The sequence below is a fragment of the Balaenoptera musculus genome, chromosome 12 (assembly GCF_009873245.2).
Source record: "Balaenoptera musculus isolate JJ_BM4_2016_0621 chromosome 12, mBalMus1.pri.v3, whole genome shotgun sequence".
In the NCBI taxonomy this organism is placed as follows: Eukaryota; Metazoa; Chordata; class Mammalia; order Artiodactyla; family Balaenopteridae; genus Balaenoptera; species Balaenoptera musculus.
Genome location: NC_045796.1, coordinates 81,370,290 through 81,395,416, shown reverse-complemented (window position 1 = coordinate 81,395,416; position 25,127 = coordinate 81,370,290). Strand labels below are relative to the sequence as shown.

Genomic DNA, 25,127 nt, shown 5'->3' with positions numbered 1-25,127 from the left:
ATAATCAAGACACTGTAGGTACTTATCTAACCATATACCGGCCAGATGATTGACTTATTATCTGCATATAGTTCTCTGTAAACAGATGAGTAGGGACCATGTTAATCATGTTCCTTTTTATCAACAGGCTGAAGGAATAGAAAAATCATATTCACAATCCGTCTTATTAGACCTGACCGACAGCAAGCTACAAACTACCCTGAAAACTTTGAGTTTCTCCTTTCCTCCTCATATAGTGAGTGGTAGTGAGAGAGTTCAGATCACTGCAATTGGTAAGAACAGATTATATCACCATCACTACTGGTTTATTTGTATATGATACTATATATTTTTCATTTATTTGTAGGTATCTTTTCTTTTTTTAATTACTTTTTAAAATTGAAGTATAGTTGACTTACATTGTTTCAGGTGTACAGCAAAGTGCTTCAGTTATACATATATGTATATATATTCTCTTTCAGATTCTTTTCTGAAAAAGAGTAGTTTATTACAAGATAGTTTATAGTTTATTACAAGATATTGAATATAGTTCCCTGTGCTATAAGTAGGTCCTTATTTAGGTGTATTTTCTTATTTAATCCTAATGAGAAGAAGTTACAAAAAGTTTTTAGCTGGTGCCAACCACTGATTACAGTAGGAAGGCAGGTAAGATGTGTGTCCTGGACCAGTTCTTCTCAGTCTTCAAGGTGCATGTGAATCACCTGGGGAGCTTGTGTGAAGGCAGATCCTGGCTTGGGAGGCCTGGGGTGGGGCCTTGGATTCTGCATTTCTAACAAGCTCCCAGGTGATGATGGTGCTTCCGCTGTGCAGACCACACTCTCGTATGGTTATCCTGCCTCTGTGGCTCTCGACCACTGGTGAATATCCCTTCTGTGGAGCTTTGGAAATACACAGATATCTGGGATCCATTCTCGAGCTACTCAGTCAGAATCTCTTGGGCTGTGGCTAGGGCATGTATGTTTTGAAAAGGTTCCACGAGTGCTTCTGGTAACCAGAGGTTGAGGACCACTGCCTCTAGCAGTTCCCTGTGCAGACACAAGTACCCTTTACAGTTTGAAGCTACCCACTGACTTAGTCACCCTCTCCTAGGTACCTTCTGGTAACCCCAAAGTCCTTTGAACTATTAGACAGAGCTTCCACACAGATGGTTTATTTATGTGGTTGTGCTTTGCAAATAACTGAAAGAAATATTTAGATGAATGACATCTAACTATCGGGTTGGTCAAAAGGTTCGTTAGGGTTTTTCCGTAAGATGTAACGAAACTTTTTGGCCAACCCAATAGTTTAGATCTTTGAGGTGTCAGGACCTAAGGCACTTTTTCAGAGGTTCTTTTAAATCTCCCCTGCAAGTGTAATGCTTTTTATTATAACCTCAAACAACCAGTTCCCCTAGAGAGGACTTTTTTGGGAGACTTAGATATAATTCTTAAAAAGAATTAAATAAGCTTTCTATTTAGGGGAATACATTCTGCCTAAGAACCTCCCACAGTGCCAGGATGCTGGGAGATGATGTGGTACACACGCACACACACACGGAGGGAAGAAACCTTGAAGTTTAAGTGTGTACCATCGCTCCTTATGTTGGAATGAGTCTGCTGTTGTTATTGAAGTGCTCTGAGGTTTAATTTTCAAGCTTGATTTAAATAACGGTTTTTCAAGTGTTATTTTTATATGGGATTTATATATTTAAAAAAAAAACCTATTTGGTAGCCCAGATGTGTGAATATTAGCTTGCTTCTTTGGATTTTGAGAGTCTAAGTTTATGTTCACTTTGAATATTAAAAACATACCCTGCAGTAGTAATAAAAATAAAAAACATAACCTGCAGTGGTATTTATCTCTCTGTGTTAATATCTAAAGTTTGAGACATCATACGCTAGCATGGCTGTAGCGTACCCACCTGAAGATCTTCCTCTCTTTTTCGGATTCATTTTTTTTGGAGCAGATTTTTACTAGGTGTTTGGACTGGGAATGGTGTAAGTTTCTAAAATAAACCACATTGACCAATATTCTTCTCTATACAGTTCAACCATAGTGAGGTCAGAATTAGAACTCAGCCTTTACATTTCTAAATTCTTATTTTCTTGAGTTATGGTGTTAGACTGTGGTTAGAGGAATGTGGGTAAGCGTGTATTTTGTTTAACTTTATATTACTAACTTTGAAGAATATTTTTAATCCTTTTGATCCTGAGATTTATTGAAACGCTTATACTTGTTAGTTCTACTTTGTTGTTGATAGATAGAGCACATTGAAAAATACCACAACCCTGCCCTGAAAAACATCATTTCTCAAGAATTTGTAGTGTATTAGTAAGGAAATCAAAATAAAGTTCTATTTACGTGAAGAATATTAAGAATAAAACATTTCTTTCCCATGTAAGAATGATGGTTTCCTAATGCAATTCCTGACATTTTTGTTCAGAAATTTTATTTTAAACTTGGTTTTTGCTTATATGTGCTGTATCTTTGAGCTAAGTCTCCTAATTTGTCACATAATCTACAAGTTCAGTACCACTGTATTGTCATTTATTTGACCAGTCTTCCTAAAAGCTTGATGTAAAGTTTCTATAAATACTATGTTCCACGCAGTGGAATAGTCATATTGCTTCAGTGTCAGATGCTTTCTGCTCTCAGTGGACATCTCTTTGCCACCAGGAGGTACAGTTACTGAGGATTTGCTGCATGTCATGAATATCTTGTGCTTTCAGGAGATATTCTCGGTTCTTCCATCAGTGGCTTAACCTCACTGATTCGAATGCCTTATGGCTGTGGCGAACAGAACATGATAAATTTTGCTCCAAATATTTACGTTTTGGATTACCTGACTAAAAAGAAACAACTGACTGAGAATTTAAAAGAAAAAGCTCTTTCATTTATGAGACAAGGTAAGCATTTTAGAAACATATTTTTATGTGTAAAAATACATTTATTCTTTTCTTTTTTTTTTTTTTCCGGTCAGAGTTGACTCTAGACCGTATTTCAAAATAGACAGATTTTGTCTTTGCTCTGTGATTGTGGCACTAGATGGTGTGGAATGTGCTAGAAGTGTGGGCAGTGGGACGCTGCCACCACTCGTCCGTCCTCAGCTCAGGGCTCACTGATTGCTGCTAAGATGTTTGTTAAGGAGTTTGTTCCTGGAGGGGTTTGTACTTTCATAAGGGATTGGAAATTTAAAGCCACTCAAAGATCTGAAGGAATGAGTATTCATTCCACATTTCTAGAACATCTCTTAGGGCCAGGGTCAGTTCCGGTGCTGAGGAAGCAGGAAGTCAGGCCTTTCCTCCCAGGGAAGTCCCTGTTCAGTGGAGAAAGGCCACTGGTAAACACACGAGGCTTCCTGTGGTGGGGACCTCCTCAGCGCATTTAACATTTCAAGTAGTTGGGAGGTTAGGGGAGAAGGGTGTGTATGGGAGCCCCTGCTCGCCACTCGGGAAACGCCACACCAGTGACGACTCTGCCCTGGCCCCTGGAGAGGCTGATTCTGTTTGCAGACACCAGGCTCTGTGTCTACAAGTTGCTAATAACAACAGATAACATCGGTTTACGCTTACTATGTGGCAGGCAGTGTTCTAAGCACCTTGCATAATATCTCACTTACTGGTCGCAATCAGTATGACTATCATCTTCCTATTTTTACAGACGAAGCAACTCAGGCACAGAAAAGTTACCTAACTTGCTAGGGTCACATAACAAGTGATGGCAGAGCTGGGATTTGAACTCACTCTCTGGCCCCGGAGTCCATGCTCTATTTGTGTCCATACTTAGGAGAAAATGGACAGTTGTGAGGCATTTTGAATAATAATGATGCAGACTTGATTTCCTCGAATATTCCAAAAGCCAGCCACCCAAAGTCACAGTCTGTGCTTTGTGCGTCGCAGTTTGGAAGCTTTGTGCTTCCATTAGGGGACCTCTAGCAAGATCTCTGTGTAGCTGAGTTCATCATTCTGCACAGTTTGGGGTACTTGCTATCCATCAAACTGATGAAGATTAGAATGGTTCAGGCAAAATAATAGGAAAATGCTTGTTCAGTATAATCTACAAATTGAATCAACACTTTCCACCCTAACTTTTAATTTTTTATTTATTTACTTTTTTTACAATGAATGGGTTAAATGCCAATAGAGGCAAGCTGTTAGTGGTTTGGCTAACTTTCCCACAGTTAAGAATTAGAAAGCTTAGTAAAGACATTATTTTACCGTGGGCTCTTTTTCTAGGTTCCCTCATTATCCTAAACTAAATTCTATGTAATAATGATAATAACTAACCCTATTTGTTTTACAAATGTTTTCATTTAATTCTCACAAAAACCCTTGGCGGTAGGTGTACTGTTATTATTTCCCTTTTGCAGATGAGGAAACTGAGGCGCAGGGAGGCTAAATAACTTACCCATGGTTCCCCTGGTGGTCTGACTCTGTAGTCCATGGTCAGAACGCCATGAGATAGCGTTACTTTGCAACATTCTTAGGTTGTTGGAAGCAATAGGAGAGGATGCAGGAGGGGCAGGAATTGGGCCAAGATGCTTCAGTATGACCAAAGTGCAAGAGGTCTCAATGGGTGTTCTGATAAAATAGTAAGAGAGGACCATGGGTCCCGTAGGGAAGGAGAAACCAGAGGTTAGAATCTGGGTGTCAGGTTAGACCAGAGGGAGCTGTAAGATGTTGGGTCCAAGGGGCTGAGCTGCAGTCAGTGTCCTGAGTGCCCCCTGGGCTAGGCTGGCAGACAAGGGCTGAGTGCAAGTAAGGGAGCTGCGAGTCAGGACTCGCCTGCTGTGTGGGAGGCCACACTTAAGGGAGGCCAGCGTTGGGATCAGGGCTGTGTGTGACCTGAGTTCTGCTGTATAGGAGATAGTGATATAGTTTCCCTCAGATTAGAGCCAGGCCTTGCAGGCATTTATGACATCTCAGGCCCAGGTCCTTAAGTCCTCTAGGAAATTCTCAAAGATCTAGCAATCGGTACTTTCTATACTGAGCTGCCCATTACAAATTATTCTCCTTTCTGCATATGTTTGTGAATCAGTCATTTTTCTTTTTCAGTTTAGCTATTAATTTATTTAAAGAGAATGGTAAAAAATCAAATGTTTTATCATATACGTAGAAAACATATGTTATTAATTTTTCAAGAAAAATGGTACTTATATACTAAGATATTTCCCCTGTGATTTCCAGGTACTTATGGTCTTTATATAATGCATCTTTGCATGTCCTCTACCTGGAATGGTCTTCATGAACTGTGAACTATGTTTGCTTGATAAAATCTACTGATTATTAAAGTGAATCAGTCATATTTTAAGTATATAAATACAAGAGCTGCTTCTTCCAAGTTTGGTTATAATTAAGTTTAAGCAGTGGTACCAGGGGCTCTGTTTGGTATAGTGTGTGCCACGCTAAAATCAGGTGAGATCTTTGCACATTGCCATATATTTGAAGAGATGAGTAAAAAATATTTTCACAATTTAATTCAGCACCTTTTTAAGACAAGATTCTGACTTGTATTTGAAATTTAGTTTGGCTAGTTTCAGGTAGGGAGTATGTAGGACCTAGACTGGTGCCTTATAACTTGATACACAGTCTTTAGGATATTTTAATAAAATAAAGTAAAATATTTTCAAAAATGCCATTGATTGCATATTTTATTTGCTTTATGAACTATAATGTTGGCTAATCAAATATCAATGCTTTAAAGAGACAGAATAAATTTTATAGTTTGAACCATTTAAGGAACAATAATTCATGCCTTAAAAATAATTCGAGTTTCTGTCCTAGACACTTTGCTCTGGGTTAGTAGATGCCCTAAAAAATGAACAGTCCAAATCCTCAGTATCTGTTTTTTTTTTTAAAAGGAGCGCTGGTCCCCAGGCCCATCCTGGCGAGGTAGGTGCCAGAATGCAATTTCAAAGCAACCCTGCATTGCTTGGGAGCCTTCATCACATTTGCTGGTTGTCAGAAGGCACAGAGCAGCCAGAGGGCAGAAAAAGCTTTGTGGGCAGAAAGAAGAGCAGCTGTGAGGTGGGCGAGTCCCACCAAGGGAGAGGTAGAGCCGTGGTTACAGCACCAGCGGTGGAGACCGTGAGGCCCGGGCCCTGAATCCTGCCTCCTGCTCTGGGCTGGTTTCCGCAGCCTCGTCTTTCCACCTATAAGACATGGGTAAATAAGTAGCCACTTCTTAGGGCTGTTTTGAAGACTAAAGGAGGTATTTTAACACATAGTAAATGCCCAGTAACTGTCAGCTGTAATATAGTGAGTGGCATCTAACGAGGGAGATAGGGTCTAAAGTCAGCAAGTAAGGGGCTTCCCTGGTGGCGCAGTGGTTGAGAATCTGCCTGCCAATGCAGGGGACACGGGTTCGAGCCCTGGTCTGGGAAGATCCCACATGCTGCGGAGCAACTGGGCCCGTGAGCCATAATTACTGAGCCTGCGCGTCTGGAGCCTGTGCTCCGCAACAAGAGAGGCCGCGATAGTGAGAGGCCCGCGCACCGCGATGAAGAGTGGCCCCCACTTGCCGCAACTAGAGAAAGCCCTCGCACAGAAACGAAGACCCAACACAGCCATAAAAAAAAAAAAAAAAAAAAAAAAATTAAAGTCAGCAAGTAAATTCTGTCCGTTCTACCTCTAAAAACAAGTGTGAAATTCCCCCACTCTCTCCATCCCAGGCTGATTGATCTACTCTGACACGCCATTGCTGACCTGCCTACTCCAGCAGCTTCCTACATAGACCCTTTGCCAATATACTCACCCTCCTTCGATACAGTCTCTGCATATTTTATAATCAAAGGGATCTTTTTTTTTTTTTTTTTAAGTTTTTTTTTTTTTTTTTTTAACAAATGGCTAAGGGTTCCAAGCGGGGAGAGACCACATCAGGTTGAGTGAGGGAGTATTTATTATTATTATTTTTATTTTTAAATTAATTAATTTATTTTTTTTTGGCTGTGTTGGGTCTTCATTTCTGTGCGAAGGCTTTCTCTAGTTGCGGCAAGCGGGGGCCACTCTTCATCGCGGTGCGCGGGCCTCTCACTGTCGCGGCCTCTCTTGTTGTGGAGCACAGGCTCCAGACGCGCAGGCTCAGTAGTTGTGGCTCACGGGCCCAGTTGCTCCGCGGCATGTGGGATCTTCCCAGACCAGGGCTCGAACCCGTTTTCCCTGCATTGGCAGGCGGACTCTCAACCACTGCGCCACCAGGGAAGCCCAAAGGGATCTTTTGATAATGTCAAAATCACGTCACTTCCTTAAATTCTCCAGTGGGTTCCTCGCCTGGGCCTGCAAAGCCCTGAGTGAATGCCAGGCCCCATCTTTCACCTCACCTGAAGCTGCCCCCTCAGGGCTCTGTCAGCCTGTGTCTGGCGTGCTCTCAGCTCCATGGCGCTGAGGGCCTTTCCACCTGTCCTGCCTTCTGGATGCTCTTCCCCCGGATCTTCCCAGGGCTGGTTCCTTCTCATCATCCAGGCGGTGTTTTCCTCAAAGTGGCCTTCCCTGACCTTTCAGCAGCTCTCACTTAAATTATTCCATTGTATATTCTTCATCACGCTTAACATTATTTAAAATGTTCTTGTTTTTCGGTTATCTGACTGTCTCCTGCACAAGAAGGTAAGCGCCCTGACAGAGGGGATTGTGTTGAATCCCTTCTCCATGGGATCACCATATGGGCCCCTCAGTAGGTGCAGAATGGGTGAATGCAGTCGTATCAATATTCACTTCTTTGGGCTTTAGGTTGATCGTCCTAATGTGGAGATCGGGTCTAGAAGATCTCTCCGGTGTTTCCACGATACACGGTTGTTTCTAAACACCAAAGTTTCTCCCTGGCTCTGGCACGTTTTTATGAGCTAGGAAATGTGACCTGAGGTTTCAACGTGTTACCTTCTGAGCTGGTGAAATGGCTGATGGGAATCAGTCCGATGAGCTCCTCAAAATGTATCTTTTCACATGCTGAACTAAATTATATTTCAAAGTAGTGGACAAAAACTTCTCGGTGTAATGATTTTCATTATGAAATCAGTGTCTCATTTCAGAGACTCTGTTTTTTCTTTTGCTATTACATTTGCCAAAGTTTTTTTTTTTTTCAAATATACTGTAATTGTTTTTATTTTTTAAGGAATTAAAGTGGCTTTGGCACAAGTCATGATTTATATTACTTAAATGTCAGTTATGAACAGCACATGGTTTTCCTTAAATCATGCTTGGCCCAGGAGCCCAGTAACCTAACTTATTGTTTTTTTTGGTCAAAACAATAGCTACATCATTGAATGAAGTGTCTTTCACTGTCAAAAAGAAAAATAGAACCATAACATGGAAACTGTTTTTGATAAGGACTAGAAAATCCCAGACCTGTTAATTGGAGAGTTAAACCACTTGTTTTTCTCAAATATTTAAACTGCAGTGCATGTGGCTCAGTTTTTCAAGTAAGACTCAGACCAAACTTAGTTGAAAACACATTATATTTTCTCTATTGGAATAAAAACAGGAAAAAAGTAGGTTTCAGAATTCTGATGCTGCATTTGGCCATCACAAGAATGGCTAGAGGCAGTAGTGAAGATGCTAAAAAAGAAAACATTGGTGAAGTTCTCACTTTCCATTTCATGTCAGAGAGAGTAAGGAAGTTGATAACAAATACTCTTCTTTTAGTACAGAGAATATTTTTATCAGCTTTTAACCAGAGAAAGTGATTGATACAGCCACAAGCAGCCAATTTTACTTCATTTATTTGTATGCAATTTTGACACTTGTGGTAAACTAAGTCAAATTATGTTTAGAACATTACTTTTCTATGTGTTTCTATGAGTGGTACTTGCCTCTTTATTATGATAAATTGTAAATATTTTCCATTCATGGCTATTTCAAAGAAAATTCATGACCCACTAAGCATGTATCTTGTCTGACCCTTTATAAACAACATATCATGAATCATTATTTTAAATTTTAGAAGTGTGTGTTAATTCTGATTATGCTGTTACTTTGTAACTCAGGAGCTATTATTAAGACTATGAACTTGAAGGTCGTACTCTAATTTCCTCATAAACTTTTGAAGAAAACCATGTTTTTGCCTATCTCATCTATCATGATGAAGTCTCCAATTTAGGTGATTACCCTGGAACACTGAATTATTGCACTAACAGTAAACCTGATAGCTGAGCTAGCTGTCTGCTTCTCTTATGGAACTGGGTGACTTGGAGGGCACACAGCCGAGGGTTCTCTAATGATGCATGTCTGGCTTAAGACAAGGAAGGACGCCTCACAGGAGACAGACTTGGTTTGGGTTCCCTCCTGTTTTGCCCAGGGAGCAGAGCTGGAGGTTTGGATTTTCAGTTTCATCTAAACCAGCTCTGGAAATGCACTCCATACCTGGAGACTGTGTCTGCAAGTCCTCTTCCTCCTCTGGGCTCGCTCCTCCTGGTGGAAGAACTGTGCTAATTGTTGATATTAATGGCAATTCTTGGAGGACAGCCACCTGAGGGGTTATTTCCATAAACACTGATCTCATCTCCATGATCTCATCTCTCTGAAGGTTTTACAATAACTCATACTTGGAACTGCCATTGTTGATGTGATTCAGGGCCTTGGAGGCACTTGGTCCTCACCGGAGGTTGGTCCATCTTCCCACAGATGCACCTCCTCTAGTGATGGCGGGACCTGGAGCTTCCCTTCCCTCCCCTTCCCTTCCCTTCCCTTCCTCCTCTATCAGATCGAGTTCACAGGTAAACTCTGCTACCTGGTAGATGTACTCCTGAATTGGAAATTGAGGGAGAATGTCTTGGCCTCTTTTGCTCACTTCCTTTGTGAACATTAGAAAATTACTCTGCTTCTCTGTGATCCTTGACCAGCTCTGACAAAGGAAGAGATTATATGTTGCGTTTCTTTCAACGTTAACTAAAACATGTTAGAGTGAACTAAGGTTGTGTTAATAGTGCCTGTCATTTAATTTTTTTCCATTCTTGTTTATTTTACTTTTTGAATATGTAAAACATTAACATGCTTCCCAAAGTCAAACTTAGTCTAAAGGGTGTATGCAAAGGGGTATCTTTCCCTCTCAGATTCCTTCTCCCTACCCTCTGGGGGTAATGTTCTGCGTTACTTTCTTGTTTAGCTTCTCTCTCTCTCTCTTTCTTTTTCTCCCTTAGCAGAAATTAACATATGCTTTTTTATTGTCTCTTTTTCTTACACAAAAGGTAGTACACTATGTGTGCTATTTTAGACTTTGCCTTTTTCACTTAACAGTATATTCAGGAAATGGCTCTTCATCAGCTCAGAGAGAGTCCTCATTCTTTTCCACAGCTGCATAGTATGCCATTGTACACAGGTACCACAGTTTATTCAACCCGTCTCCAATTTGGTGGCATTTAGGTAGTTTCCAATGTTTTTGCAATTACAAATAATGCTTCAATCAATAGTCTTCTGCACATATATTTTTGTGTTGTTGGAGGTATATCTTCAGATATATCCTTAGAAGTAGGATTACTGGGTCAAAAGGTATAGACATTCTACTGCATAGGAGTTGTACCATTTGGAATTCCCTCTAGCAATGGATGAGTACTGGTTTCTTTACAGTCTCCCCAACAGGATGAATGGTCAAGCTTTTGAATATTTGCTAAAGTGATGGGTAAGAAATGGTATCTCAATATGTAGTTTAAATTTGCATTTCACCTATTATGAAGTTGAACATTTTTTTCCTGTCTTAAGGTCTGTCTTTCTCTCTTTGTTTTTTGTGAAATGTCTGTATTTGTCTTTTGTCCATTTTTTCTCTATAGGAGTTTTTATCTTTTCCTCTAAATTAAAAAAATTCTTTATATAATCTATATGTAAAGATATATAGTATTAATATATAAAAACATATACATAGACTTATATAGTATTAATATTAGGAAGATTAGCCATTTATCCATCTTATATGTTGCAAATATTTTCCTTTAATTTGTCATCTGTTTTTCAACTTTGCTTATAGTGCTTTGCCTTGGAAAAGTTTGAAACAATTTTTTTGTAGTCAGTTATTTTTTCTTAAAAATTTGGTGGTTAGAAAGTCTTTTTCTACACCTGTGTTACAGAGCGATATCTGTTGTTTACTGAGAGAATGTAAAAGGTACTGTGCAAAGGACTTTTCATATATTAATCATTGAAAGAGCTCTATGAATTAGTAGGAAGCAGCAGCTTTGGAGACAGATGGACCTTGGCTAGTGCCTAACTTCAGTACGTATGAGCTGTGTGACCTTGCACATGATATATTCTAAGTTCAGGTCTCTTCATCTCTAAAAAGTGGATAATAATAGCCTCTACATCATAGAGTTGTGGAATTACCTGAGTTAATACCTGAAAAGGGCTTTGACCAGTTCCTGACACCTAGTCACAGTTGGATAAAAGTTGGCTGGTTAGTTACCATGCTGTAATATTTCAGTTTAAAACATAAAGAGTATAACCTAACGCTCCCTTCTTCAAATTAAGAAAATTCTCTCATCACTTAAATACTGTTTACATCTCTTTTACCATAGGTCTTACAGATCACCGTGAAACAGTGTCTTGTCTTTTATGCATTTTGTCTTACTGTAGCTTAAATCAGATACTCAGATCTGGCTGGGGTTTCTTGTGGAAAGGCTCAATGAGAAAAGTTTGGGACCTGGCAAGAGCAAATTAATGAATTTTAAATGACTAATGCTCATATTTTGTTAGTCAAATGTGAATAATTAATTACAGTTACTGATGCTTCTAAAATGTGGTATTCATAAAGTAAAATTTTTTTGTTACTAGAGTTTACTGGGGATGGAATTCAACATTTTACCAGTGATTATGGTTGCCAGGCACTACATGACCATGCTGCTGGGTTCATTCTATGTGCCCTCCCCTCCTATAGTAGAATCCTGTAGTTTTCAGGAAGAATTCTTGGTTATCAGAGAATCACTGATAAAGCCTTGAGTTGGAAATGTTTTTGGTTCCTGCTTATGCTTACTTTTTAATGATAAATTATGGCTAATATCATTTTTAGCGAGTTGATTTGTTGGGCTTGTCTGGTGACTCTTTCAGTGTTTGGCCTATGATTTCTCAGTCACTGGACTTTGAGACCTGCATGCATTGCTCTGCAAATATGAAACATCTGCCTCTATTTGCAACCATTTATTTGCAAATATGAAACATCTGCTTTTATTAAAGCAGATCTATGAGCCATAAGCCCTCCCCAATTTAGTTCTATACTGAGACTTCATTACCACCACCATGTTCTTTTTATTTAGTGAGAACTTGGAGTTGACGTTTGGGCAGACCAGTCAGTTTGGGGGTTTACCTCAGTTGGTCATGACCAAAAAATTCTAGAGCTACTGTCTTAGATGATTTAGCAATTTTCTCCCTTCTGCTGGTGGTCTAAGAATAGAAAGTATTTTTACTTCTCGTTTTAGCTTTAAACTTTAATTATGATACTGTAGCTAGTATTTTTCTTAGGTAGCAAACAATTTTAGATGACTAAGCATTGAAACCATTGTAGTTAACACTACAGAGTTAAATACTCCGCTTTTTAATTTACTTGCTTTTGAATGGATAGAATTGTTGTCTGTGTGATGGTATTCTTCTGACTTTATTCCAATTTGGGGCTATCGCGGTTCTTATTTTATGCATTCTACTTGAAAAGTCCTGATGTTCTTAATCTCCCACAGCACGTAATATAGAAAATATTCAACATGAGTTGATTTCATGTCTTCTTTCCCATTCTCTGCCCATGTTTCCTCAATATGAAGTCATGATTAGAAACTTCCATTCATTGCAACTTGATTACATTGATTATGTCTATTTTGGTGTCTTCAGGTTACCAGAGAGAACTTCTCTATCGGAGAGAAGATGGCTCTTTCAGTGCTTTTGGGAATGATGACCCTTCTGGGAGCACTTGGTAAGTGTTTCTGCTAACGGAACAAATCCATGTCACCGAATGGGCTCTCTCTAGGTCACGATGGCCATGAAATTGACAGATGTGTCTCTGTATCAGCTTGGAGGCTGCTTTCTCCATAGCCTGGCTTTAAAAGAGATTCTCCTTTTAAAATATGGTTTTAAAACGCTAGTACATCAGATGTTTTTATTTAGAAAAGATAAGTCATAAATCCCCCTCTTTTTTGGTGGGAAAAGCAGCAATAAAATATGATGATGGTGCAGCTGGTAAGAAAAATTGGTTAGAAATACGGAGTATTGTGACATAGGTCTTTTTTTAATCGGACACAGTCAACACTAATTTTGTATTAATACAGTCAATGTAGTTTCTTCAAGGTTATTTTTTTGTGCAAAAACAGTGATGAGGTTAAGTAATGAAGCTCCAGAATTTCCTCCAGTTTGAAATCTCCATATGGCTGATTTTGGATGATTACTCTCTCCTTGTACTATCTTCAAGTTCACTTTTCACTCAGAAAAAGATTGGCTAATTGTATCAGTAGGGTTAGATAAGGTGGGCCGTGGTAACAACCGTCTAAATCTCAGTGGTTTATTAACAAAGGTTGTGCTCATGCTGCGTTTCCACTGTGTCTCAGCAGGGGGCTCTGCAGTCTTTGTTTCGGCCACCAACTCACCCTGAGCCTCTAGGCTTGCTGCAGCCTGGGGACAGAAGGCTGGAGTATCCAGCAGTGGCAGTTAGACGCTTCAGCCCGGTATAAGATTTCTTATCACTTTACCATGACCGGAGCTGGCCCCATGGCCATGCCTAACTTCAAGCGGGCAAGGAAATGAATTCTTCTGCATACCCAAAGTGAAAGAGAACTGCATCGTATTAAATATTAGTAATGTTTGCCACACTAAATCTTTTATAGGATGAAACAGATCTGCTTCAGATTTTCTTTTGGCACGAGTCAGGATGTAGATCCATAAATAGAAAGGTTTCAGTGTTTTATTGCTTGATGTTCTTTTCACCTCAGTATTTAGTGTTCTGTAGCAGACGTTGACATACTTTTTCTTTAAAGGGTCAGATAGTAAATATGCTAGGCATTGCAGACCCCATAGAGCCTCTGTTGCATATTTTTCCTTTTTCCCTCCACCCTCGCTTTCTTTCTGTCTTTTTTTTTTTTTTAAATAAATGTATTTGTTTATTTTTGGCTGCATTGGGTCTTCGTTGCTGCACGCAGGCTTTCTCTAGTTGTGGCGAGCTGGGGCTACTCTTGGTTGCGGTGCGCGGGCTTCTCATTGCGGTGGCTTCTCTTGCTGCGGAGCACGGGCTCTAGGCGTGCGGGCTTCAGTAGTTGTGGCACATGGGCTCAGTAGTTGTGGCTCACGGGCTCTAGAGCACAGGCTCAGTAGTTGTGGCTCACGGGCTTAGTTGCTCCGCGGCATGTGGGATCTTCCCGGGCCAGGGATCGAACCCATGTCCCTTTCATTGGCAAGCAGATTCTTAACCACTGCGCCACCAGGGAAGTCCCCACCCTCACTATCTTTCTCCGTTTAAAAACTGTTCTTAGGTGGAGGTTGGGGGCTGTGCAGTGTGGAGAGGCACATATAAACAGACTGTGGGCTGTGTTTGGTGCAGACAGATTTGGCCTACAGGCTGTAATTTGCTGATTCCTGGCCAATAGGAGAGAAAATATCCATTTCTTCTACTCAAATCACGACAGTTTGATTGTGAACTAAACATACTTCATCCACTGCTTTAAGGTTGAGCTAAGTGTGTGATGAGATCTTCCTTGGTAAATACCCGGAACAGTCCAAAGGTGAATAACCTTGGACAGTTTATTTAACTCTCTCTGAGTTTCGAATTCTCAGCCTTTAAAGTCAAGAGGCGGGATTAGATGATTCCCAAGTTCTTTACCAACTCTGCTCTTTTGTGAGTTGACCTGGAATTTCCCAGCCACACGCAAGGGGAAACCGTGCCCACTGGCCCAGCTGAGTTGTTCACTTTGTTGTCTCTTTGTCGTCTTTCTTCCTTTTGCTCTTTCTTCAGTGATTGGCCCTTTGGTGAATCTTCTGATGGGGGAAAAGGGTTGTTATTGTTGGTGTTTTCTTGCTCAGTGTAATTTGGAGGACTATATAAACTGTATTTTATGTAATTTTCCCCCCCTTTTCACCAAGGTTGTCAGCTTTTGTTTTAAGATGTTTCCTTGAAGCTGATCCTTACATAGATATTGATCAGAATGTGTTACACAGAACATATACTTGGCTCAAAGGACATCAAAAATCCAATGGTGAATTTTGGGAGCCAGGAAGAGTGATCCACAGTGAGCTTCAAGGTGGCAATAAAAGTCCAGTAACCCTTACGGCTTATATTGTGACTTCTCTCCTGGGATATAAAAAGTATCAGGTATTTAATCTTTAATAAATAATGGGTGGAAAATCACAAGGAAGGTAGGTCTTGATGGGTCAAATACATGTCTGGAAACTTAAAGGATTTTGCAATATTCCATCACATTTGAAGTCTCGAATTTGAGTATTCTTTTGCTTTGCATTTGTGGCCACATTCCAAAAGCTGAGAATATAAACTTTCCCCTCAATTTAGAGCTTCAACACCTGAGGTCATATAAGAGAAGTATCTTTCTCAGGCTATATCTTATGCCCTCATCTTAGTTCGTGATTGTCAATGGGAGAAACACGAGCAAAAGCTCCACTTCTTAGTTTTTATTCCCTCTACGGAATGGTGCCTATTTGCTTGTAGAACCTGAAAAGCAATGTTATTTTCAAAATACATGGCAGATCATTAAATGTCAGTGATCAGGGGTGATTCCCATTGCCTAGGACAAAGTCAGGTGCTTAATAGACACTGAAATTGTTTTTGAATGAATGTTTGAAAATACTTTTTATTTAAATATGTTGGTGACAGGTTATTTTGAATAGTAAAATATATATTTTTTTCTTTCCAGCCTAATATTGATGTGCAGGAGTCTATCAACTTTTTGGAGTCTGAATTCGATAGAGGAATTTCAGACAATTACACCCTGGCTCTTGTAACTTATGCGCTGTCATCTGTGAGAAGCCCTAAAGCCAAGGACGCTTTGAATATGCTGACTTGGAGAGCAGAGCAAGAAGGTAATGTGTGCGACCCGTTCTGCATAATGAAATGTGTAAATGATGTGAGAAAGGTTTGTACACCAGGTGCGAGGTTGATTACATTTATATCTTCTGAATGGGATGAAAATGAGATGCAAGTAAGATCAGGAAGGGTTGACATGGCCATCCTGCTGCTACTCTCCCCAACAGTTTTCTAGAGAACTTTGGGGCCTTGGGTTTTTCCTTCTTTTAGATATGTTCTGCCATGTGTCAGTTACCCTTTGAATCGTCTGATGCCATTTCTGGTTTGGTGGCCTTGAGTGATCGTTAAGGCCTTGGTTTTTGGAGAGACTTGGGCTCAAATTCTGGTTCTGTTAGTTACCTTTAGGAGCTTCAGTTTCCCTGTCTGTAAAATGGGAGTAACACCTGCTTTAGGGTTGCTGTGAGGATTAAATGAGATAATGTGCAGGGCTTACCACGTCGCAGGTGTTCGAAAATGTGAATTAAAATGCTAACAGAAATGCAAATGTCAAAAAATGCTGTTAGTGAGCTGTATGATTTTTTAACAGTTTTGGAATGGGCACTGCTTATGGGCTACAACAGGACGAAAAGTACAGGTGTTACTGCTTTCCAAATGGCCTCTGTGTGGCAGAGGGGCTGGGTGGGCAGAAACATTTTAGGTCATGTCAGTTTATTTAAAGCTCTGTTAATTCAAGAAGGGGTAATTATGGAAAGTGCTTAGAGACTTCTGAGACTGTAAAAAATAGTGTGTTATTATTAGCAGTAAGTTAGACTACATTCTTATTACCTGTTGCAGTGCTGGGGACTCGACGATTACTGCATCGAAGCTGAAGTAGTCCTTGACATTTCTGCTTCTCTGCTTGGCTAAATGGTAGTTATTTCACATTCCAATGAAGTGTGGTCATCATCTAAATAGTAATATCTGAGAGAATGGGGAGGGGGTACCACGTAGGATGTTCATCTGGGGGCTAGTAGGAATATCTCTAGGAAGGTTGTTGAGCTGGCCAGGGTCCCTCATTTTTTCTTGGAGTCTTGGATTTTGAACTTATAACACCAACTTTCAGATAATGAAAAAAGGAGTAGTTCCCGTTAGGGCTGGTTAATGGCAGATTCCCAGAACAGGGTTCTTTCCAATATGTCCTAATATATTTTGGGATGGTCTGGAATAGAGTATGGTTTTTTAAAAAAATAATTTATAGCTTTTTGGTCTTGAACCAAACATATGGAATTTCTCTTGGGAAAATATTTTTATCAAAATGTCCTCAAATATAAGTAATAGGACAAGGATGAAATTTTATAAGTTTTAATAGTTTAAGAAGTGACATGTAAGTACACGTTTGTGTGTGTGTGTGTGTGTGAATATACGTATATTTGCTTGGCATCAATATACACATGTATAGAAATATGTATACTTTTATGCTAGTCAAGGAGAACTTGGACCAGTGTAGGGATGTTTAATGGTATCAAGTGTTATTTTTCTGTATTTGCCCAGACCATTACTACTTTTCTCCCGCAGGAGGCATGCAATTCTGGGTGTCATCAGTGTCCAGACTTTCTGAATCCTGGCAACCAAGCTCCCTGGATATTGAAGTCGCGGCCTATGCACTGCTCTCACACTTTCTGCAGCATCAGATTTCTGAGGGAATCCCGATTATGAGGTGGCTAAGCAGGCAGAGAAATAGCTTGGGAGGTTTTGCATCTACCCAGGTGAGTGATGATCGCTTTAAATTTCTTTATAAAAATAATTATATATATATGTAAAACTACTTATAAAATTAAATATATATATATATAGATTTTTTAATTATATGTGGTTGCTTTATTTCATGATGTCATAAAATTACATGGCAGTTAAAAAGTTTAGTAACTTAAATCAAAGGTTTAAGTTACTAATTTTAATTTTTTCTCATCTTTGATATAAACATCGTATCTGATACCCATATGGGATAAATTAGTTCCCTGTCTCACTAGCCATTTGTCATCTCTGGTACCCGGTACAAATGGAGCTCAGTTCTAGTCAGTGGATGTTTTCTGAGTCTTCCCTGGACTCCAGGTCAAGCAGATTCAAAGGTGAATCGAGGAGAGTTCCACTCCCAAGGAAGGTGGACGAGTGTGCAGTGGCATCCTAAACATGACTGAAATTTACTCTTTGGCGGCCTTAATATAGCCTTATGTGCACACATCTTTTTCTTTTCCCAACAGGACACCATTGTGGCCTTGAAGGCCCTGTCTGAGTTTGCAGCCCTAATGAACATAGAAGAGACAAATATCCAAGTGACTGTGGTGGGGTCCGGTTCACTGAGTCCTGTGAAGTTTGTGATTAGCACACAGAACCGCTTTCTCCTTCAGACGGCTGAGGTGTGGACAAGGGGGTGGTTCTCTGAATGTCTGTGTAGATGATTCCTTCTGCTGGAGTACTGCTTTATTTCCTTTCTGTTGACTTCAACAAAGACTTGTTCCCAGAGCTCTGTGCTGGCGGGAAGGAGTACCCTCCCTTGGTTGAATTTGCCGAGCTGGGGAAGGGAGGAGGGCTTGAGAACTTTGGACAGATTTGGAAAAGGAGAAAACATGGGCCCTGTCTTACTGGGAGAGGAATGAATACCCGTGGAGTTCCTATTCTTTGCAGGCCCTGTGCCAGATTTCTTTACATGTGCTATTGCATTTACTTCTCAGACCAAGTACCTTTATCCTCACTGTACATATTATAAAACTGAGGCTAAGAGAGTTTAGCTAACTCTCCCAAGATCATGGTGCTAGTAACAGTAGAGCTAGGATTTGAACCCATGATTTCGAAGACCATGTCCCTTTAGGCTGCACCACATGTCCTCTTAGGTGAATTGATAGAACCAGTAGTAGAACTCTTTCTTTAAAATGGAATAAAGGACTATGCTAGACCCTAACTTTATTCCCTTGGTTAACCTTGTAGGAAGTTGAGGGTAATGGGTGAAAGCAGTAACTTTAAGGCTAGAACCTGAGGGAGAGGGGTGATGGCAAAGGAAAAAGAAGGAGTAGTGTTGGTCCCAGTCAGTGATGGTGTGCCATTGTGTTCTCAGGAAGGCCAGGGACTTAGAGGCTGAGGGAGGCTTGAGGAGGAAGGGATGACTTTCATTTCTTGTCTTTCATGCTTCAGCCCCTACAGAAGGGCAGACCTGTCCACAGCACTAATGTGCACTTCGTCTGCCTTCACCCCCCTTATCTGGTTGACCCATAACTTTTGACATGTGAGGCGTGTAAAGTTCTTAGAACTTTACAGCACACACAGCTTACACTCCCAGTGAGGGATAACAGTGGTCTCTTGTGCTGGTTGGAAGGACCTAGATATGGACAATTAACCTTATTCACCTTTTCCCACCTTTATTCAGCTTGCTGTGGTACAGCCAACTGCAGTTAATATTTCTGCAAGCGGTTTTGGATTTGCTATTTGTCAGGTATGTCATAATGTTTATTTTTGTTTTGTTAAATAGGACTTGCTATACTAATTCTTTGGTTTGGGGCACTGCTAAATCTTTAACTTAGATGATGTAAAATTCTTAATGATTTATTTCTATGACTCAGGCAAGATAAATCACTATCTTTAACAAAAAGTGTTAGAGGTGTTACTAGCTAGTGAGTAGACAGCAACTATGTAGTTTGATAATCTACAGTTTGATAATATTTCTTGAGTATTATATGCTTTTTGAAGTAAGGATTAAAATCCTCCAATATGATTAATGTGAATTGTTGGGAACTCCGACCTTTTTTTGTAAAAATACAGCTTAGAAATTGTAATGCTGGGTAGAGTTTCTACTGTGACTTGATAACCATATAGCATTTTACTTACCATTTCTTAATATTCATTTAACAATATAAAGGTCAACATGGTATTATAAGTAATTGACTTGAAGATAGGAAATGTGTCCCTTTGCTGTAAAATTTTATATTATAGTAAATAAAACAATTAGCGCATGATATGTTCAGTGCTCTTCTCTAGGAAGAAAATCTAAAGAAATCTACCCTTAATTGGGATACAATAAAATGGAAGTAGTATGTAAAATACTGAATGGAAGTTATTATGCTTAAAAATACATGAAAATCATGGGGACCTAAAACCGTGTTATTGAGATGCAAAATAATATGTGATAATACTAAAAAAGATTATGTGCTTGGTTAGAAAAAAAAAAACCAAACAAACCCTGAAAGATTTACTGAGAAAGTTAAAAAAAAGGCTATTATAGAGAAAAAGTACTTTTTCAAAAACCAGAACAACTATTCTAGTTGAGAGAACAGATGTACTTTCTAAGGCACAATGTGAAGGGCACATGGTCAGGTATAATTTGGAAACTTAGAAATAATGTGAAGATTATTTTGTACGATACTCAAAACACAATAAATGTTTTTTAAAATCAAGGAAAAAATCACAGTTAAAAAGAACAGTATTCAATGAAAAGGATAGAAAGAGAAAAGAGTGAATAATTTGTATTGGTCTTTTTTTTTTTAAAGTCTTTGTTGAATTTATTGCAATATTGCTTCGATTTTATGTTTTGGTTTTTTGACCATGAGGCATGTGGGATCTTAACTCCCCAACCAGGGATCGAACCCGCACCCCCCTACATTGGAAGGCGAAGTCTTAACTACTGGACCGCCAGGGAAGTCCCTTTGTATCGGTCTTTACTAACAAAGACCAGACCATGTGAAAATTCTCACTCCCAAGCTGTCTTTTCATGTGAAGAGTAAACCCAAAAGTAAATACATAAGATATTTTAGATACGATTGAAAAATTTTATGTACTTAAACCACCAAATTGGTTGGAACTCATTCTTGATAAACCAAATGTAGATAAATTACTGAAGTCAGATGATTTTTATTTGAGATTTGAAGGACACAGCCGTAAATATGGTACCTAGTGGTCAGAATGTTCACCAGTCCTATGTTGCATCAACATGCAGAAAATGAAACATAGGTACCAATAGGTACTTCTTGTAATGGAGAAAAAAATTGCAAAAAAGCTGGTCACCCAGAAATAGGTATTGACATTTCCTCTAGTTGATATTTTTGTAAGTGCTCTGGATAAAGGAGGGCAAGGAAAACTCTCAGGTTTGCAGTAAATGATAAAAAGCAAAGCTGTTGGAAATAAACTGCAAGATTTCTTGACGTTCTCTGAGTGAGCAGTTGAGCTTTATTGTGGACCAAATATAAACTAACACTTAGTTATAGATGAATATTAATTATGACCCAGGGGACAAATCTAGTGGTCGTGTTTGTTCTGTGATGAGATCGGTCTCTAAAGGAAAATGCGTGCCACGGGAAAGGGGGTAATGAAAATCACGGAGACTGTCTCTCCAATTGATGGAACCATTCTTCAACGGCTCCAAGAACACTCTACACTTTTAATTGTAGTTTAAGAAAAAGTTGGAGAATGTCCAGACTGAGATATTCCAGAATGATCAAGGGGAGGAAGGATTATATGATATAGGTGTGGCAGAATAAAAAGTTGGAACTCTTAGGTTTGAAAGATGAAGGCTTAGAGAGAGGATTTTTTTTTTAAAGTATGTAAATCCACAGTGGGTACTACACGTTTAGGTCGGAGGGGCATGTGTGTGTGTGTGTGAGATTTAAGTATTAGCAAAAGAAAATACAGTATTACATAGTAATAGTAAGGTTTATGAACCTTAGTATCGAAAAAAACGGAAGGGGTGAAGAATTTAAATAGATCCCTATTCAAGTTGACATGAGGCAGGCCTAGGAAATTTAGAGGACATTCTCAAGCTTCTGATCTTAGGGTCCCTTTGAGGAAAACACTGGCCCTCAGGCCTCCTCAGGGTCCCCGCAGCGCCATTCACATTGGTGGTGGGCACAGAGTATATGCTGAAAAAGACCCAGTTGACTTGAAATCCATCATTTATTTCATCCTCTTTGAAAAACATTGTGTGATCGAAAAAGAAGCCTTAGCAGTTGAATAGGTTTTTGTTCCACCAAGGCTCTTGGGTGAAAACATTTTGATGTATGTTACTGATAGTTCCAGTTTGTGAAAAATAACTCCAGTTGGGCAGCAGAGCTTAGAAATTAGTGGATGCTTTCAGGAAACTTGGCAATAGTTTAACTTTTTCCCTCAAGGGAATGTTTTACATCATTTGAAAAAAAAAAAAATACACATGAATATTGTCCATGATGGTCTATGATACTTGGAATATTACCTAACAATTTTCTCAATTTTAAACATCATTGTTTATAAACTTTTATAATTATATTTGTTAATGATACTTCATTAGCTAGTAAAACTAATTTTTTTTAGGTTGAAGATTACCAATCTAGTTGGGTTTATCCCAAAGAGAATCATTACCTAATATTTAGGATACATAATGAAGGCAATTTATTGCTAGTAACTTATTATTTATGCTTATTTGTTATTTATTACAGCTTAATGTTATCTATAATGTGAAAGATTCCAGATCTTCCATAATCCAAAGATCTATTCAAGATCAAGAAGCCTTTGATTTAGACATTGCTGTAAAAGATAATAAAGATGATATCAATCACTTGAATTTGAATGTGTGCACAAGGTTGGTATCTAAGTCCCTCCTTTTTCTCCTTCTCCTTAAAAAAATAGATTTGAAGATTTAATTAAATATATATCATTGTTTATATATTTAATTATATTCAATATAACTCTATAGTTATCGAACTATATCAATATAAGGAGTTACATTTAACAAAGATTTCAGTTATGCATTACACTTCAGATTACAAACTAGAAATACTGCTAATTATATTTAAGCATTTCTCAACATGCCCAAATTATTTACAAGTTTTCCTTGTATTTATAACAAGTTTGAATATAAAAGTTTAATAAAACTCAGGTTTAATTTATAAAAACTTTAACAAATCATGTTTAATACTCCAAAATTGATTATTTCTTTTTGTTGGTCATTTTTCTGTTAAGTAATTATTCCAGGTTCATATTTAACCTTTAGTTTTGTGCACTTAACTCAAAACCTCATAAGAGTGTGCAAGTTCAATGAAGAGCATAGTTTTTTTTTTTTAGACACAGTGAAAATATTCCAGTTTAGAAGATCCTTGCATTGGATAATTAGGCACTTTACAGCTTCTGGGAGTACTTAATAAGGTGACTATTAAATTTGGTCTGTGTCCAGAGCATCTGAGGATCTTGTTAAGTGATAAGAAAAAGGTATCCGTTTCAAGACTACTGACTTCATAGATTCAGGGTCTGTGAAGCCGCCTCCAGCTTTCTTGCCTATTCTAATGCACACGTAAGTTTGAGAGCAAGTCCTTCAGAAAGTTCTTGAATCAAGAGACTAAAATTTCTTCCTTGTCAATCTCCCCTCTTAGTTCTGCCTGATTTGGTGTTAAGCTGGGTGTTACTGCAAGATGCACTGATATTGAGGAGCTGCTGCCTGCCCTTTCTAAATATCCCGTAGCGTCTGGTTGACCTTGGGCTGTTGGGCTGGAGGTCACTGATGTGGTCCTGAGCTGCCACATCCTCTCAAGGTCATCTGTAGGTGTTCCTCCAGATGGTCAACCTTCTTAGCCATTGCCTGAACCCAGTCTCCTCCATTACTGCTACCATCCCTACTATCTTGGGCCTTCTTGTTCCTTTCTGTTTTTTGAAAGTATTTTTTAAAATATTATTTATTTATTTATTTTGGCCGCACCAGCTCTTACTTGCGGCATGAGGGATCTTCTTTGAGGCATGTGGGCTCTTAGTTGCAGCATGCGGACTTCTTGGTTGCAGCATGTGAACTTCTTAGTTGTGGCATGCGGACGCTTAGTCGCGGCATGCATGCGGGATCTAGTTCCCCGACCAGGGATTGAACCTGGGCCCCCCTGCATTGGGAGTGTGGAGTCTTACCCGCTGGACCACCAGGGAAGTCCCAGGGCCTTCCTGTTCCTGATTTTGGTATAAATTGTCAATGCGTTTGCCCCCTTCCTCACCTGTTTGGGCATTTTGAACCAGCAGCTTGGGGATATCAGAATCTCTGCAGTAGCTTCCTTTTCAGCTGAGAAGAAAGTAGGACTCCCATTATACTTTACTAAGATTGCAACTGGGCTCTGTTCCAGAATAACAACATCAAGTTCTTATGATTTAAACAACCACCACCTACATTTATCACAAACTTACATGCCAGGCATTGTATCAATGACTTGCACACATGTCTCACTTAATCCTTAGAATTGCTCTCTAAAGTAAGTGCTATTATTATGCCTGCTTTTCTCATTTACTCCTTCAGTCATTCATTCCCTCAGTAAATATTGGTTTAGTCTCCATTATGTGCCAGGCACAGTGTTAGGATTTGGAATATAATGGTTAGCCAAAAAGGCACAGCCTTGTCTTCACAGAACTTACTATGTGGAAGAGGAGACAGAAATTAATAGAAATAAATCCTGAAAACAACGTTACCAAGCTGAAGTCTGGCTACTCGCTGCTCGCAAGTCAATAACTGAGAGGCAGTTGTTGGTAGAAACGAAAGATGCTTTAATCAGAAAAGCCGGCAATCTGGGGAGAAGGTGGACTCATGTCCTGAGATCAACTCTGAAGATTCAGTCCAGCTGTGACAGTTGTTAAAGGGAAAAAAGGGAGTAATCTCAGTTGATCATTGAGATGGGAGTCAGAGCCATTGCCATCGCCGCCCCCCCCACCCCCCGTTTGCAGGCTTGTGGACTTCTTGTGATCTTTCTTTACATGTTATCTTGTTCACACGGTTTGTTCATAAGATTACTAAAGGGAAAGCTGGGGAAGAGATCTGGTCATCTGTTAATTACTTATTCTTCATTTCTACTTGTTTGATCTACAGAAAGAACCAACAGGTTAGGCAAGGTATTGTGTGATCAAAAGATTTGAAAAGTGTGCTTGGGCTGGAGATGAGAAGAGCATGGGGGTTCCTGGTTTAAGGTTAGTTACAACATAGCTTTGCTGAAGTGACAGGAAAAGGGGTTTCCTCATGAGGGTGATTTCCTGCAAAGAGCTGCTTATAGCAGGTCTAAAATTCTACTTTTGAAAAGGGCAAAGAAGAATAGCCTTATGGAGCAATGAGAGGGATTTTACCTCTTAGGGAGGCCAGGTAAAGACACAGAGGAGGAAAATGAGGTGAAACTCAGATTCAGACCATAATGGGGTTTCACTGTTTATAGGGGCTCATGTAAAGATGCAGGATTCCAAATCTTAATCCAGCATCAGGAAATCAGACAGGCAAT

At 39.4% G+C, this 25,127-nt stretch overlaps 1 protein-coding gene across 2 annotated transcripts in view; it reads left to right on the top strand.

Moving 5' to 3' along the window:
- The window catches only part of CD109 (CD109 molecule), a 130,374-nt gene that overhangs the window by 95,972 nt on the left and 9,275 nt on the right, over positions 1-25,127 (top strand). For both annotated transcript variants that reach the window (XM_036871866.1, XM_036871867.1), the window contains 9 exons: positions 128-272; positions 2,709-2,885; positions 12,771-12,852; positions 15,006-15,234; positions 15,791-15,956; positions 17,455-17,645; positions 18,141-18,296; positions 19,301-19,366; positions 22,335-22,477. In XM_036871866.1, the coding sequence (XP_036727761.1) occupies positions 128-272; positions 2,709-2,885; positions 12,771-12,852; positions 15,006-15,234; positions 15,791-15,956; positions 17,455-17,645; positions 18,141-18,296; positions 19,301-19,366; positions 22,335-22,477 (1,355 nt within the window). The remainder of the gene's footprint in view (positions 1-127; positions 273-2,708; positions 2,886-12,770; positions 12,853-15,005; positions 15,235-15,790; positions 15,957-17,454; positions 17,646-18,140; positions 18,297-19,300; positions 19,367-22,334; positions 22,478-25,127) is intronic.